The 16,112-nt window shown below is 40.4% G+C and overlaps 1 protein-coding gene across 12 annotated transcripts in view; it reads right to left on the reverse strand.

The window, feature by feature from the left end:
• The window catches only part of mecom (MDS1 and EVI1 complex locus), a 165,621-nt gene extending 150,356 nt beyond the window's left edge, over positions 1-15,265 (reverse strand). For 10 of the 12 annotated variants that reach the window (XM_033976731.2, XM_033976736.2, XM_033976741.2 and 7 more), the window contains exon 1: positions 15,034-15,264. In XM_033976731.2, coding sequence (XP_033832622.1) covers positions 15,034-15,070 — 37 coding nt within the window. In that variant the 5' untranslated portion in view covers positions 15,071-15,264. Of the gene's footprint in view, positions 1-15,033 lie in introns of all 12 variants that reach the window. The other 2 variants (XM_033976732.2, XM_033976730.2) reach the window with 1 other exon arrangement.
• Between the last annotated feature and the right edge of the window lie 847 nt (positions 15,266-16,112).

Genomic DNA, 16,112 nt, shown 5'->3' on the forward strand with positions numbered 1-16,112 from the left:
AATTGGCCCATATTACTTTAAACAGTACTTTTTATTGTACATTTCTGAAAATCTACTTTAACTAGCCCAGATCAAATATTTAATGTGTCCCACTGAGGATGTAAACATGAATAAAGGTCTAGTGGTTCAGTCTAACTTGTAATAACAACGCAGATTTGAAGTATTTACTGTATTGGCGACCAGTCTTTGGCCCTCAATCAGCCCTCAGCTGTATCTGTGTTTTTATATGTGGCCCTTAATGAGAAAAGTTTGGACACCCCTGCCATAAATATATGTATAAATCATAGCAACCAAAGAGCCAATCCAGAGTCAGGGAATATGTGCAATCTATGGACTTTATGTCCATGTAGTTGAACAAACTTTGCTATACCTAAGTACGGATATATATGTCTGCCTCTATAGTTAATGAGCATTTTTATCGTCCTTGAACCAGGAAGTGTCTGTTAGCATGCTAACTGTTATTAGCATTATAACTCTGCCCTCTAAAAGTTGTGAAGCAATAATAAACTGGTGAATTATTAGGATGCTTGAAATACATAAGATAAGCGAGGAATAACTTTGGACAACTGCAAACCAAGCCAATTAAAATAAACAAGTTCTAGATATGACCTTTTTTAAGGCATGAAAATCAGGTGCAGCGCCTGTCATATTGTGGAACATTTCAGACAAAGCAATAACATCTCCATGAAGTCAAATGTGCCAGAGCCTCCATTAGAAAACTTACATCGTACGGCTTTAAGTCTAAAATAAACCATTACGGATTAGTTGTCTATGCCTATTTTATACATTACCACATTTTATCATATTACACTGCTCCCCCCCATTACCAACCATGAGACTTTAAATTTAGCTTTGGCTATAGTCAGAGGAGAGCCCTTGTTTTCTCTCCTACCATTGCTTTTACTTTTGGAGCGAGAGAACGACAGCTTTGGAAAGGTCTGGAAACGTCCCATTCATCAGTGAAAGAAGATACTGCGTTGACAGCTAGCAGTGGTCTGGCCAAGTACAACACGAAGGGAGCGACCGTGTGGGCCTATCCAGACAGACCAAACAACTCCTTCATCTGAGCGTGGGGAATACATGTGTTAGCATTTTAGCCATTTATTGGGATTCTCTACACTCCCCATAAGTGCAAACAGTAGGGTAAGTGAATGATTACAGGTGGAATCATAACTAATATGGTAATAAAGGGGAGCTGTGAAAGGTCTCAGTGAAGTAATGGCTGCAGGGTGAGGGTAAAAGGGAAACTGGTCATATTGTTTTGCATATTATTTCAGTATAGTGTTATTCAGAGTGTGATTTGATTTTGATTCGATTGTGGTTAATGTTGCAGACTTATAATGCTAACAAATGGCGACATGTAATCAATTGTAAAATGCTAATTCTATGAAAAAGATGTTGGTTTTGGGCGAAAGTGGTGCAGGTTGAAGACAGTTGTCCTTGTTTAGTCCTGTTTCAGTGCAGGTGTAGTGCTGCTCTGGTTCCAAATGTGTGCAAATTTTGTCCTGGTTCAGTCCTCATTTTGGTTTAGCAATGAAATATAGTAAAACAAAACTGTCACTAATTTTAGAATAGGTTCAGGAGCAATGGGACCCATCTCGACATCTTGAGCTAGTCTTGGTCAGGACTACCTTAGCTGGAGGATTTGACCTAATGTGCATGTCTTGGGTTGATGGGGAAACCGGAGTGCCCAGAGGAAACCCACCCAGACACGGAAAAACACAAGAGAGTTGCAACTAATGATTATGTAGAACAGGGGTGTCCACACTTTTCTCATTAAGGGCCACATATAAAAACACAGACATAGCTGAGGGCCGATTGAGGGCTATAGACCGGTCGCCAATACACCGAATACTTCATATCTGTGTTATTAGTACAAGTTAGACTGAACCACTAGATCTTTATTCATGCTTACATCCTCCATGGGACACATTAAATATTTGATCTGGGCTAGTTAAAGTAGATTTTCAGAAATGTACAGTAAAAAGTACTGTTTAAAGTAATATGGTCCAATTCACCTGGAAGCTTGAGGGCCAAGAAAAAATTGATCTGAGGGCTGCATTTGGCCACAGTTTGGGCATGCCTGATCTAGCAACTTGATTAATCAAGCATAATGATTCCTTCAAGTAACTAATTAGTTGTTTACATTGTGAACACCATGTCAATATGGGAATATATATATATATATATATATATATATATATATATATATATATATATATATATATATATATATATATATATATATATATATACATATGAACCTGGTTAATTATCATAAGCTCTGTGTCATGTGTTTATGTTTCTATGTTCTGTTTTGATGTAAATACTGCTCCATCTGAGTTATGAAAGTTTACTGTTGATTAGTTGTGATTAATTTCAGCCCAAATAGTAGCTTGTCTCAAAGTCACAATCCGTGCACCACTGCATATGCACAGGCATGCAAATATGTCATAACTCTTTTGTCTATTCCATAGGTCAGCCCACAAGTGTCATAAATTCTTGGAGAGCATAGTCTGAAATATGCCTAAAAGAAGATGGAAGCAGACCAGCTTTGAACCGGCGCACATGAATATCCGGTCAGCGGGGGTCCGGCAAAGTGTGCGAAACACAGATAAAATCGATTAGCTTGTCCACTGACCCGGTAAGCAGCAGGGGCCTCCCACTGGCCAGCCCTGCTTCAGCCCTGCCAGCGGCCTGACAGAGCCATCCAGGCCCAGGTCCCTGGGGTCCCCTGTGGACACTGGGGTGAACAAAGTGGAGCTCTCCTGTCAAGACTAAAGCCCCGGAGCAGCGGAGGAACAACAAACCGGCTGAGCCGCTCCACTAACTCCTGATTCCACTAGAGACACAGGCAGGAGGACACGCCAGCACTGCGTATAGTTTACTGCTATGGTATACGTACAGGGAGGAAGCCAACAGGACCGATGTCAGCCAGAGAAAATATTTACTTCTGTCTGAGTTTGTTAATGTTCTTACTGAGCTGGTGTTCGCTACTAATGCAGTGCCATGGTGGATAGGGGTTAGCATGTTCCTCTGTGTGTCTGGTTGGTTCCTCCGAGCACATTTCTCCATTAACCTAAAACAAGCACAATAGGTACAATCCCCCAAGCTAAAGTAGTTCTGACGAAGCCTACAACTCAAGATCTGGAGATGGGTCCCTGGCTGCGGCACTTTGGCGCCCACTGCTCCTGACAGGTTGTCCCTGTGGTGTTGAATTGGTTAAATGCAGAGGACAAATTTCCCTATAAAGACAATAAAGTGTGTCTGGACCTTGACTGGTGATTAAGGAAAGCACTGTCCAATTGTTGTCCTGTCATGGAGTTTGAAATACCCACGTCTATAGAACAGAGCAGAAGAATGATAAGTGTATGTTATAACTGGAATTGACAAGTCTTAGTTGTGACTTTAACATTATTATTAAGGGTGAAGACTGAGGAGAGACATCAAAAGTCCCATATGATGCAAAATTGACTCTTGTGAGCTTTAAGCCATGTTATAATGTTGTTACCTCATCAAAAACACATCTGGAGTTGGGTTTTGTTTCATTCACGTTTGAGTAATGCTTTATTAGTCTGTCTACATCTCCAAAGCTCAAAACACTCTATTCCACCTTGTGATGTCATGAAGCAGTAGTTTTCAAGTTAACAGCTATCTTTTACATTTAGTTCAGTAGAGATTCACAATTCCAGGGTTGAAATCATCGGAACAATTCTAGTGAAGGTGAATGGAGTTTTAAAACACAATGGAGAACTTTTTGCACTACCACATGACATCACGAGGTGGAACAGAGTTTATTTAGCCCACATTATCGAACATCTGTAATTGGATGGTGCCAAGGAATGCCAATTTCCATCTTCTGTACCAAAAGGCAAGACCAAATAACGAAACATAACGAAACACGAACACATAACGAAACCACGCTTTGCTTTATCTCAGCTGTGCTCATATAGATGACATCCCGTGAACACAAACACTCCACAATGTTCATGCACTCCTGACACTCCGCACCTGTTAGCATGCCGCGACTTTCCCTCTCGCTAGCTCTCTTTGTTTTCCTTACAAGACTTCCTGCTTCGTATATCGCGGGTGAGAAGCGCGTCTTTGATTCCTGCTCATTGTGCTGGATCTGACCCAGCAGGCCAGCTCTTCTGCCACGCTACAATAATATTTCGACGACGACGCTTTAAGGATGCTAACGCTAATCAAAACAGGACATCCTGACGAGAAAGGCCCCGCGCTAGCTCTCCTGCTCGCTAACCGCTTCATGTTTTTGTGTTTGGAAGTGACAATCCCAGGAAGCCGCGTCGAGGGTTCATCAAAGCTCGGAGCAGGGGGCCCGGAGAGCTGGATCGTCGCGATGGAATGGAATCTCTACTGTCCTATTGTTCTCTTGTTTCCTCCGGTCTCATCACATGTCCAGTTCACTTACAGGTAAAGGAGCGCTAATCAGGGCCGCATTCCATTCCACCCGTCACCCGAATTCTTTCCTCCTCTGTGGCACTGACCTCGGTGGGCCAAGCACGCCGGTGTGCGCAATCAACATGCATATCTTCAAGAATATGTCATTATGTTACTATGGATGGTGGGATTACATTTTGATTTCAGCATTTTTTTGGCAACATAACTAATTGTGAGAAAGAATTTGTGTTGCTTTGAACTTGCGGGGTTGCTACAGCCAATAAAAAGCTTTGTAGATCCAAGTTATTTGCATATTTAAAGTACACTGTGTAACTTTTCGGATTTGGCCAGCACACCTTCTTGTTTCTTTGGAGTTATTACTTCTTTCTCAAGTTATTGCTTTGCTTAAAATGTTCCATGTTAAACTTATCTATCTCCATGGAGACAAGCGAGTGGCACCGCTAGGCAGAGTTACAGGTCAGATCTGTGAAAAGGCAACCCCGTTTACATTAAGCATGGATGAATTTTAACTTAAGTCATACACAATCAAAAATTATAAATGCTTTAAAAGTTTAATGCCATACTTTGGAACGTTCTCTGCAACTAACATCTCCTTGGTGGCCAGAAAAGTTGCGGAGTGCATGTTTAACTTCAGAGATTAAAGTTAAAGCTGGATGCCCTTCCTCGTTTATTACAGCTTGGGACTGGTGTGAAGCGTAGCGGTTTTTGTATATATTGTGTATACTAAAAGTTGATGATTATGACTTAACTAATTTGTTGCTATATGTTTATATCTCTCATTATCTTGCTTTTAATCACTGAATTATGCATAAAACACTTGAGGAACACTGTGTAACGAAAGAATGACAATATGAATTACAGACGGCACTTGTTTAAACATCGTTGCTTCCTGATTTGTTTGGGAGATACGATTGTTCTTGTCTTATCTTTCGTGTTTTGGCTGTCCTTGGCTGCATGAGTGTGGGACGGTACATCCAGTCAGGTGGGTGTGCTGCAGCCCATCAGGAAGGCTCTGCACTTTGATCACCCCCCTCCCCTTCTCGCCCTCCCCATCCTGCAGGGGTCGGAGGTCGTCGCTTAATGAGCTTCGGGGAGGAGATGAAAGTTGGGCTGGAATCATCGCGTGCACACATAAACACATTCTCTGGCCCGTCAGCGTGCAAAGACACTGATGAGTTTGAGACAATGCAACATACTTTTATGCAATTTTAATTTGTTTTTCCATTTGTATTTGACCCATCTGTCAATGCCAGTAGGGCAGAGGGGATCCATCTCCAGATTCTGTGTGGGGATTATGGATTAGGGTACTTACAATGTCATATATTGTACAAATTGATGTAGAAAGTACCTAAGGCAGAGGTGTCCAAACTTTTTTCACCGAGGGCTGCATACTGAAGCATATTTGAAGCGGAGGGCCACAGACCAGTGTCAATGCTCAAATTGACTCAAATGGTGCATTTAATACAGGTTTGACAGAAACACTGTACCTTTAATAAGACTTGGAAGGTTATTCTTAGGTCTGTGACACAATGCAATGTGATGTTATTCAGGTTATACATGTAGAATCTCTTCAATTTGTAGTAAAAAGTACTTCCTGATCAGTTGGGCCAGTTTAGGAGGAAGCATGAGGGCCAACCAAAATTGGTCTGAAGGCCGCATTTAGCCCCTGGGTCATAGTTTCCTAAGGCATCCCAACCAGATAGCTAGAAAAAGCAAAATCCATTGCACAAAGTTTGAGAATCAAACCACTGACCTCCTTGATGTGTGGCGAGATTGCTAATCACTATGCAGCTGTGCACTTCCATGACATAGAGAGGTAGAATTGCACCGGTTGAAATTGTTTGAAAAGAAGAAGGACTTTTGACTGAGTTTTAACCAATCATAGTCGCTATGCTAAAAAACAATATTGTTTTTTTAGCTAAATGGATTTGTAGCATCAAACTGTTTTTAGCTGTTTTACTTTGTTAGGAATTATGAATCTAAAGTTTTGGTTGGAAAATTTAGGTCTTCTGCTTCCACCAATAGTTGCGTGTACTTAAACGCATCAACGGGAGACATACAAGATGACTCAAACCTTGTAGCAATCCAGTACAAGTTGCAGTACAAGGTTAACGCAGACGTATTATGCAAACTGGACTTTTCAGAGTCTTTAACCATGTTTTAGTAGTTTCCTCTTCTCATTTACACTCTTGAAGTTTTTGGAGTAATTCGCAAATGTTTAATCAATCTTTAATCGCTTATTTTCAAGACGCTAATTTGCTGATCAACCCCCGTTTTCACTGCTCGTACTAGTACTGCTCTGTACTTACTTTGTGTTTCTATTTTAGTTTCTTAATTGATGATACGCATAGGATTCGGCAGCGTTGCGTAGTCATTTTGTACAAATCTACAGCTATCCATCGGAGGTGCTGACAACAACACAGCTCTTTGTTGAGATGACGTTTACAGCGACATCAGCTCCCATCGGGCACCGCCATTTTCTAACGCGAAATTCAGTGAACTTATTTCTTTGGTGGTTTTAGATCAACATTGTGATTTCAAATGCGCAAACCATAACAAAACGATTCACGAGTGTCATAGATTATAACTATATAGCCGTCACGAGCGCATGTCTTCTTTAATACAGCCAACATAAATTAAACAGTGTGGAGTCGGTTTAACAAATGAGAAACATGTGCACTTCTGATCTAGCAACAATGAAACCATAAAGAGACAATATTTCGATTCACTTTTGAAGTCGGCACAAAATATAGGGCTCTAAATTAGATTAGCCATTGTACTTTCTAATGCACAGCAGGAAAAGCAGTCGTTGGCTCCACACACAAGCGCAAAGAAACACACAATCTTCATTTATTCCCAGATACAATCCTCCGAGAATCTCACGACAAAGACGCAAATCTGGACACTATACTTAAATTGCATGTTTGAAGTTGCACAGTGAAACTATTCACTTCTCCTTCCTCCTTCACACTCAAGACTGACACCTTATATGAGTGATATCATAGGAGGCACATTGTTCCGTACGTCCATATAAAAGCCCTAAACAATGCCATAAACTAGTTAGCCGATATGAAACACGAGGCCACTGCGCCAGGCCTGTTTCCTCCACTCGCTGGACATAATTGATTGGAGTATAAAGTGATTGAGTTTCTTTAATTAGCTAACAGACATCTTTTTTCTCTCTCTCTCCGGGCCCGTTTGTTAATAGCCCCTAAAGCAAAACGCGGCCGTCAGCAATCTGTTGACACTACACCTCTGCAGACATCATAAGCTCTCACAAATCACACTGATGACTGACGGAACTTTGGTGGAGCTCAGCAAAGTGCCATTTACCCACCAACGTTTCGAGACGTGGAGGGCCGTCGTGTCACCCGCTTCATGAGTCCGCAGTAGAGTCAGCTTTTGTTTTGTTTTTTGTTTTTTTGTTTCACACACTTTGCACATTGGGTTTACATGCTTCTCGGGGACATTACATCGACTTAAAAGGCCCGTATTACGCTGTTCTCTGATCTATGTTATAATGTTGTTTCCTCATCGCAAACATACCTGGAGTTGTGTTTTGTTTCATTTGCACATGTTTAACACACAAACCTTCCATATTTAGACTGAGTTCTAAATATTCTGTTAACTTAAAAACTACCACTTTATTACATCACAAGGTGGAACAGAGCATTTCAAGCTTTGGAGATGGTGATAGACTAATAATGTGGGATTACTCAAACATGTGTGAATGAAACAAAACACAACTCCAGGTATATTTTTGAGGAGGTAACAACATTATAACATGTCAAGAGTCAATTTTTTTTTTTTTTTTTTATCCATAGTCAGTACTTGCCTAACCTTAACTTGCACCCATTTTTCTCCTATGTATTTAAACTTCTCTTACCCCAGTACGGATACATTATATAAGCAGCTCTTGAGGTCAAAATAAGTCTGCTGTGTATGGTCTGCATCTAAATATAAAGCGTATATTGTCAAATAATCAGGAAGTGCATTGTTAGCTTAGTTGTTATAAGCTTTACCGCAACACTAAAACTCCACTCTGGCCTCTGAAAGTTGTGAAAACCGCTTATAAACTCATCATGGTGAATAATCAGAATGCTCATGATGCATAAAGTAAGTGAGGAATAACTTTGGACCACTGCAAACTGTTTAAAACAAATTAATTCTGTTTTTCACATTTTCAAGACAGTAAAAATCAGGTACAGCGCCTTTAATACTGCAAACATTCCTCGCAAAACATTAGCATCTCCATGGCGACAGGCAAGCAGGTGGCCAGAAAAGTGACTCTGTGCAACTTTAATGCTAGATGCTGTTCTTGGCACATTTTAAATTATGAATATCTATTTAAACCATGTAGTTGACCTAATAACAAAGGATTTCCATGATATCGATTTGACTGAATTGAGCGCGTATAGAGATTTTAGTCCCTGCAATATCATAATACACACCCTACACACCCTACACACACAAGTACGTAACTGTAACTGTAAAAATCTGCTTTGTTTGGGCACCACGCTGTTGATAATGACTTAAGACTTGGCACAACAGCCCAGACTGGCGGCCGTTGTAATGTGCGTGCTCCCTGTCTCCAACTCTATGACCTTTCAGGCTGAACTGTTCGTATTTCGAAGGGGCGAACGTGGGATCATTGTTCTGTATTGGCGTGGTGGTCCCTGTAGTAAACATGCACACATTCCCATGGCTAGATGTGTCCGTCTCTCTCCCTCCTCCACCTTCTAGAGGGTTTTTTTTTTTTTTTTTTTTCTGTAACACAAACTAACTTCTGTAGTTTAAGTGAGTCTGGAGTGATTCTTGGACATTTGCAGGCCACTAAAATACTTGGAAAATTGTTTATAGCGGCTGGATCATGGTATTAGTATCGTTGAGGTATTTTTTTGCAGTGTGGTTACAGATTCTGCTACAAAAAAACAAATTGTATAGAGCAATTTTTCCTCATAAGCAATACGGAGGAACTTAAAGATGCACTATGCAACTTTTCTAGCGGTGGGTTCATCACCTGCTTGTTCCCATAAAGATGTTATTGTTGTTGCTTTGCCTGGCGTGTGCCACAGTATGGCGTAAAATATTCCTATTTCCACAGAAACAAGCAAGTAACGCTGCCAGGTCAAGTTATAAGTCAGATCAGCGGAAAGGCGACAATGCTCACAGTAAAAATGCATGTTTCCTGTGGTACTTTTGAGCAATAATAACACCTTAGAGGGATTAGATTAGATTAGATGTGTTTAATGCCATACTGTGGAACATTCAAGGCAAAGCAATGTAATCTCCACGATGACAAAAAGGACGGAAAGTTACACAGTGCACCTTTAACTCACAATCAGTGCCATGTTGATATTCGTATAATGTCATTGTAAAAAGTATGGATAAATAAATAAATAAATAAATAAATAAAAAAATACATATATATATATATATTTATTTATTTATTTATTTTTTTATTTTTTTTTTTTTTTTAATGGAAAACACACTTGAGATTTTGAGATTTCCTATCCACCTCCAGACATTCAGGAAAAAAATTTTAACGTAACAATAGATCAACAACCTTGCACTGTGAGCATCCTTAAATTTTATCTGAAGCAGGTATTGATCCATTTATATCCTTATGAATTTTACGCATAGAACACTTAGGCCTGTCACGTTAACACACTTTGAAGTTTGATACATCGCTGAAGTAAATATAGACGATAAATGATAATATGGAAACTAATTCATGCCACTGACACTACATTTCATTTTCAATTTTTACTTTTTTTGTAAACTCCATCATACATCATCACAAAATCAGAGGAAGTAATCTTTTGGAAGGCCTCCACGTTTAATAAAGAGGAGTTTAGCCCATGTTGAAAAGCCAATCCCCCCTGAACCGGGACCTCTCTGTCAGGACGGACCCATGGGAGACCCGCCCCCCCCCCCTCCCCCCTCAACCCTCCTAACCCAGGACAGGCCCATCCTTCAAGTGGATGACAACAGCGCATAAACAAACCACTAACCTCATCAGTTCTGTTAACAGCCCTGAGACCCCAAAATCCTGGACCACTCATTTACATCCCCAGACCCCCCCCCCCCCCCCCCCCCCCCTCCAATCCACCCCTCCTTTCCTTGCCCTCTCGTCCCAGCAGAAGAAGACAGAAGTGGACTACGTGTCAGACGGGAGGGGGCGTTGATCGATGAGAGGGTTCTGGCTGGTATACAACCTGTCACAAACGCCCCCAAAACAACAAAGATATATTTTGTTTTCTGAGTACCAACATTTTCTATGGTACTTCTGCGGGAGTCATTGGATTATGCAGGCTCAGTTTCCTTGTTATTACTTATGTTATTATTGGCCACATTATAGCCATATTCCACTTAATGATTTTGTCTTTTTCAGTTTTCAAAATGCAAAGAATTTATATATAAAAATAAAACAGAAATACCTAACTGAAATAAAGGCTGTATTTAGACACAGTTTTGTAACCACTGTTAGAAATAATGCAGTGGTCGAATGTAACAAAGTAAAAGTAGTAAAGTACTGTACTTAAGTGAGAATTTGAGGTATCTCCATTAAGTGCATTTTACAGTGGATACTTTATTACTTTTTTTTTAATAGTTTTTACTTTTACTTCACTGCATTTGAGAGCAGGTATTTGTACTTTATTTTGAACAGGACTGAAAAGTAAAAGTATTTGTCATTATTGTGTGAGATGTGTAATACACAAATATGCAAATAAAAACAGCAAGAAAAAAAAAATACATTCATTCAGTTGTTTCTTTTGACCAAAATTCAGCGAAAAATCACTACATTTGAAGCCTTAGAAGACCTCAAAATATGCGTGAAATCCTTTTTTTTTTTTACCCTTGAAGTACCTTTTTTTAAACTGGTACTGTAATAGTTTTACTCAAGTATATTTTTTTTTTTTTTTTTTTTTTTTTTTCCAGCTCCAGTATCTGTACTTTTACTTAAGTAACAAAACTGAGTACTTCTTCCACCACTGCAATAATGTAGAGTGAAGTAAAAGTGATTCTAGTGCCAAAATATGGGCAGTATGGGCCAAAGCAAATGAACGAGTAAAGCACAACTCATAATAATAGTAACTGAAATTGTGTTATAGACCAGGTTTGGTGACTATATGTGTTTAATACAGAATTAAATAGAATAGTGTGCAGCATTGATTAAAAAAAAAGAGCATGGACTTATCTTCAAGGGGCACTATGGAAACTCTTACAGACATAGGACAGATATTGGAGCCACTGAAGTAGAAGAAATGTACAAACAAAACATTTCTGCAACATTACTGCATCAAAGCTACAGATTGACCAATATGGGTTTATTCATGGTGGATACCGATTGTTTAGAATCCAGAGCAACTGATGGCTGATGAGCTCTGTCAATACGCTGGACCGATTTTCCCCAAATTATGTCATTTAAATTTACTACAAACTCCCCCCCAAGCGCTTTTTGAGCATAAACCTATAAGAGAGCTGTGTTTCATATTTAAGTGTTTATGTGTTTACTTTTTGGGCAGCAGATTGACCAAAACAAAATATCGGCCTATGGAGAAGATTTAAGGCCGATAACCAATGTGCTAAAAAGTCCAAATATCGGCCTGATGTATCTCTAATCAAAACAAACAAAAATAGGAAAAAAAAATGAGGGAGTCCGAAACAGGTGGGTAGTACTCAGTTATATTTACTTGAGTAACTTTTTAAAGAAATTACACTTTGCGGAGCACTTTTCTAACTCATACTTTTACTCCTATTTATGAGTGATATTGTTATTGAAGTAACAGTACTCCTACTTGGTTAAAAGCTGTGGTTCATCTTTCCAATGTGAGTAACTCTACAAGTGTCAAAATCTTTATGTTGGTAGTATGAAATGACTTGAACGTTTGTGTTAATTGCATGGCTGCTTGAGATATGATTTAGTTTGTCTCGTTTTTGTATCCATCCTTTGAAAACACCAGATTATTTCATGTGACGTCCCTACAGTTACACTTAAAGTTACTCTTACTTGAGCAGTACTTCCCCGAAACACTTTTTGACTCTTACATGCGTAATATCTTGGACCTCTGCTTTGCACTTAGCAATATTACCATGAAGTAACCTTACTCTTACATGACATTTTGGCTACTCAACCCACCTCTGCCTAAAAGAAACACAAACTTTAAGACAATCTTTTTTAGGACTACTCTATGATGTCGAAAATCAACTCTTAGAAGTAAACAGTTTAGTAACAAGAACGCTATCTGACTTTGGCACCATTACGCACGCAGGCAGAGCGCACCACTGCTGTACGCACGCTTCCAGGAACAAGGTCTCCATTTCAGTCCCTCGCGCCTGCCCGCTCCCTCTCACCTTTTAAACGGCCCAATCTATTAAGCGCTTTAATGAGGTCCACCGCTGGCAGACAAACACGAGTCAGACGCACGGCCCACTGCACAATACTGCGACACACAACCGTGCACTTTAGACACGAGGAGGCCAGGACGCAAAGCATTTCAGCTGTTACTTTAAACAAACCACAAAAGACTGTTCTGATCAATTGTATTCTCATTGTGGTCAATTCTAATTAAAGGGCCCGTAGGTCGCGATATTACTCTTCGCGGATCAGTGTGCTTCAGATTAATTGTGACTTTAATTACGCCTTACAAATTATTAAAGGGCTCATTATATCGGAGGGGTTTTATTGGCGCGAGTTTACGTTAAGTGGCTCTTTAATTAGGCCTTACCCAAGTTCGTTCGGATCTTCAAAGCGCCCTCCCTCCTTTTCCTCCTCCTCCACCTCCTCCTCTCCCCTGCTCTGTGCCGTATCCCACAATCCAGCACGGGCGCACGGGGCTTAAAGTTTTTGGTGAGCTGCTTTTTCTCCATGGCGCACCGCATTACATCTGGATGCTAATCGGTGTACTTCCATCAATCATCATCTGACACTATTTTGGTTGTCCCAGCCACTGACAGCCATTTTTAGGGCCACTATCCTTCGTGCCACTTTTGCACAGATGTCACGTGAATAATTAAACGTGAGATTTGACGCAGAAAACGTGGTAATATTTTGTTTTTCTCGCAAAGAAATGGAGAATCGTTGGATGTGCTGGCTTTCAGGGTTGTGATATTTGGCACCTATTGCTTTTCCAATCTCTCTTGAGAAAAAATGAAAACACACACACACGCCACAACACACACGCACACGCACGCACACACACACACACACACGCAACCCCCCCCCCCCCCCCCCACACACACACACACACACACACGTACACACACACTGAATGCATTTAGTTCTTATGAGAGGTCTGGGAATTTGAATATTCACTGGTGACATTGTGCAGAGCTGGCTGGGGGCCACAGACACCCGCTGTATCTCAGAGGCGAGGACCACCTCCCCTTCTGGGCTCTGCACCGGGAGAAAGCGCCTCACGGCTTTAATGCGTTTGGATATTCAATTAAAGAAAGTGGAATAGATCCCTGTTGCGCTCTCAGGCCCGAACGTATATCAGTGATGCGTAAACTTCTTGGTCACTCCAATTGCCAGCCATTATTTGACACTGACAGGACAGGCTTTAAAAAATGCTATAAATATTGACTTTTTGATCTATAAAATTAGGTAATGATTTTTGTGGATAAAAATACAGTCCTATCCAGCCATCCAAACTCCAACTTATGATGAGTTTCTGTTTTGAATTAAAATTTATGGTAATATGAAAACTATTTTCTTTAAAAAAGCATTATAATAGAAACAATATACGAGGTTCCACTTATGAAATACTAACAAAAGAAAGCAATTGGGTTGTGTCAAATTGTATTACGTGACCGAGGAAGATTTCACGTTAAATACAAATTTCTACAAATGGTACTGCATTGCATAAAAGAAGAACATTACATTTAAGAAGAACGCAACTCATGAAAAGTCAAATTAACACAATGAGTAACTCTATTTAAGCACTAATTGTTCAACATGTTTCACTATAATTATCAAACGTATTACTACCATAATCTAAACACACACAAATAGCCTAATCGTTAAAAACAATAACTTAGTAACCGCTATAGGTATACATTTACGCGTGCCAAAGTTGAACCGCTCCGCGCTCCGTTTTTTTTTTTTAAAGCCAGCGTGCCAGTCTACATCCTCATCTTCTCAGAATTTCTCGACGCTATTCGGTCTAAAAAAAAAGTCCTCCTTTCTGCCCGCCACCACCGTACCCCGTGAAGCAGCAGCAGCAGCAGCGGCGGCCGGCATTACGCACACAACAACCCTTTTAGAGCTGCAAACGCTATAAGCAATAACTGCAGCTCAGCAAGACCTGGCATTTGAACCCAGTCGCACTCACACTCACACACACGCACGCATCGCTTTTACACTACAGCGCCCACTACACGCAACCGCCTATTGTAATGCCAGAGGTCTTACACAAAGTTCTCTCCATCGCTCCGGTCAGCTTTAAAGTTTTGAATGTGGCAGCGGTTGACTTTATTCGCGCTTTCTAGCACTTAACTTTAGCCTACGGAGCGATGGATCAAACTACGGACACAGGCATTGATAACAGCGCTAGGTAGAGAAGATGGCATGTCCGAAAGGCAAATAGAAAGTGATGTTGCACCTACTCGTGGCCAGTTTCCGTGCCCTGCTTTTCGACCTCATGGTGCCGGTAGTTGATCGTTTTGGATTTTTTCTCCTCGTATCTCTTTTTTTTCTTTTTTTTTCTTCTTGTCCTTTTTCACGGGAGTTTTCTCAATCCAAAAACGCGCTATCTCTCCAGCATTGTCAGTTGTGGGACACCTTCGCACATGCGCACATATGCCCCCCCTCTCCACGCCGCTGCCACCTCCACCACCAATACCACTTCGCCCAACAAAAAAAAAAAAAAAAAAAAAAACTCCGCCGGTGTTGGAACAAAAAAAAAAAAAAAAAGTTAGCAGCGGTTGTATGACTTTGGTATGATCCCGTGAAGAGGGCAGGAGACGCGAACCGAGCGCGCACCTCTCCGTTGCGCGCACATGTCCAAAAGAGCGCGGAGAGAGAAAGTGGGACAAGCTGCGAACAGTGCTCCGACCTTGTGCTGATATCAAGTCGTGTGCGCTCCAAAGCAAGGGAAAGTTTGCGACTGGAAATAGAGGTGCCAACAAAAATGACGAGTTTGAAAATAGTAGAAGCAAGACGAATACAACCATTGCGCATCTTTTTATGAGTTCAATTTAAGAGTTTTATGAGTAATCTTTTATAGAATTAATTATCAATACTTGTTACATTTGAAGTTTGAGCATAAAGGATGATGAGTGGGTCACAGAACCACAAATATATTTTAATCACATATGGAAAAGCCACGTGTAACTTTTACGCACGGGGAGCACTTTATTAATAATTTATGTTTTTTTTATAGCTACACGTCACACACACGCTCTCTCTCTTTCTTTAGACTTTTTGGCATGTGACAATCTCCTCCCCCTTTAACCCATAAAGAATGAACGATTTTTTTTCAATATAAAGTATCTAAACTTGAACAATGAATGGGAGAAGTTAAAGTAATCGTTTTTAGAGCCACATCATGCAACCTTATCCAGTGTGCTCTATATTGCATTATGTCTTGCCATTATGGAAGACTTAAAATTATACAGATTTTTATACAGATTTTTACTCCATCTCTGTGTATTTTTTTCTTTTTCTGTCAGCTGACTATTATTAT

The sequence above is a fragment of the Periophthalmus magnuspinnatus genome, chromosome 13 (genome assembly GCF_009829125.3).
Source record: "Periophthalmus magnuspinnatus isolate fPerMag1 chromosome 13, fPerMag1.2.pri, whole genome shotgun sequence".
NCBI lineage: Eukaryota > Metazoa > Chordata > Actinopteri > Gobiiformes > Gobiidae > Periophthalmus > Periophthalmus magnuspinnatus.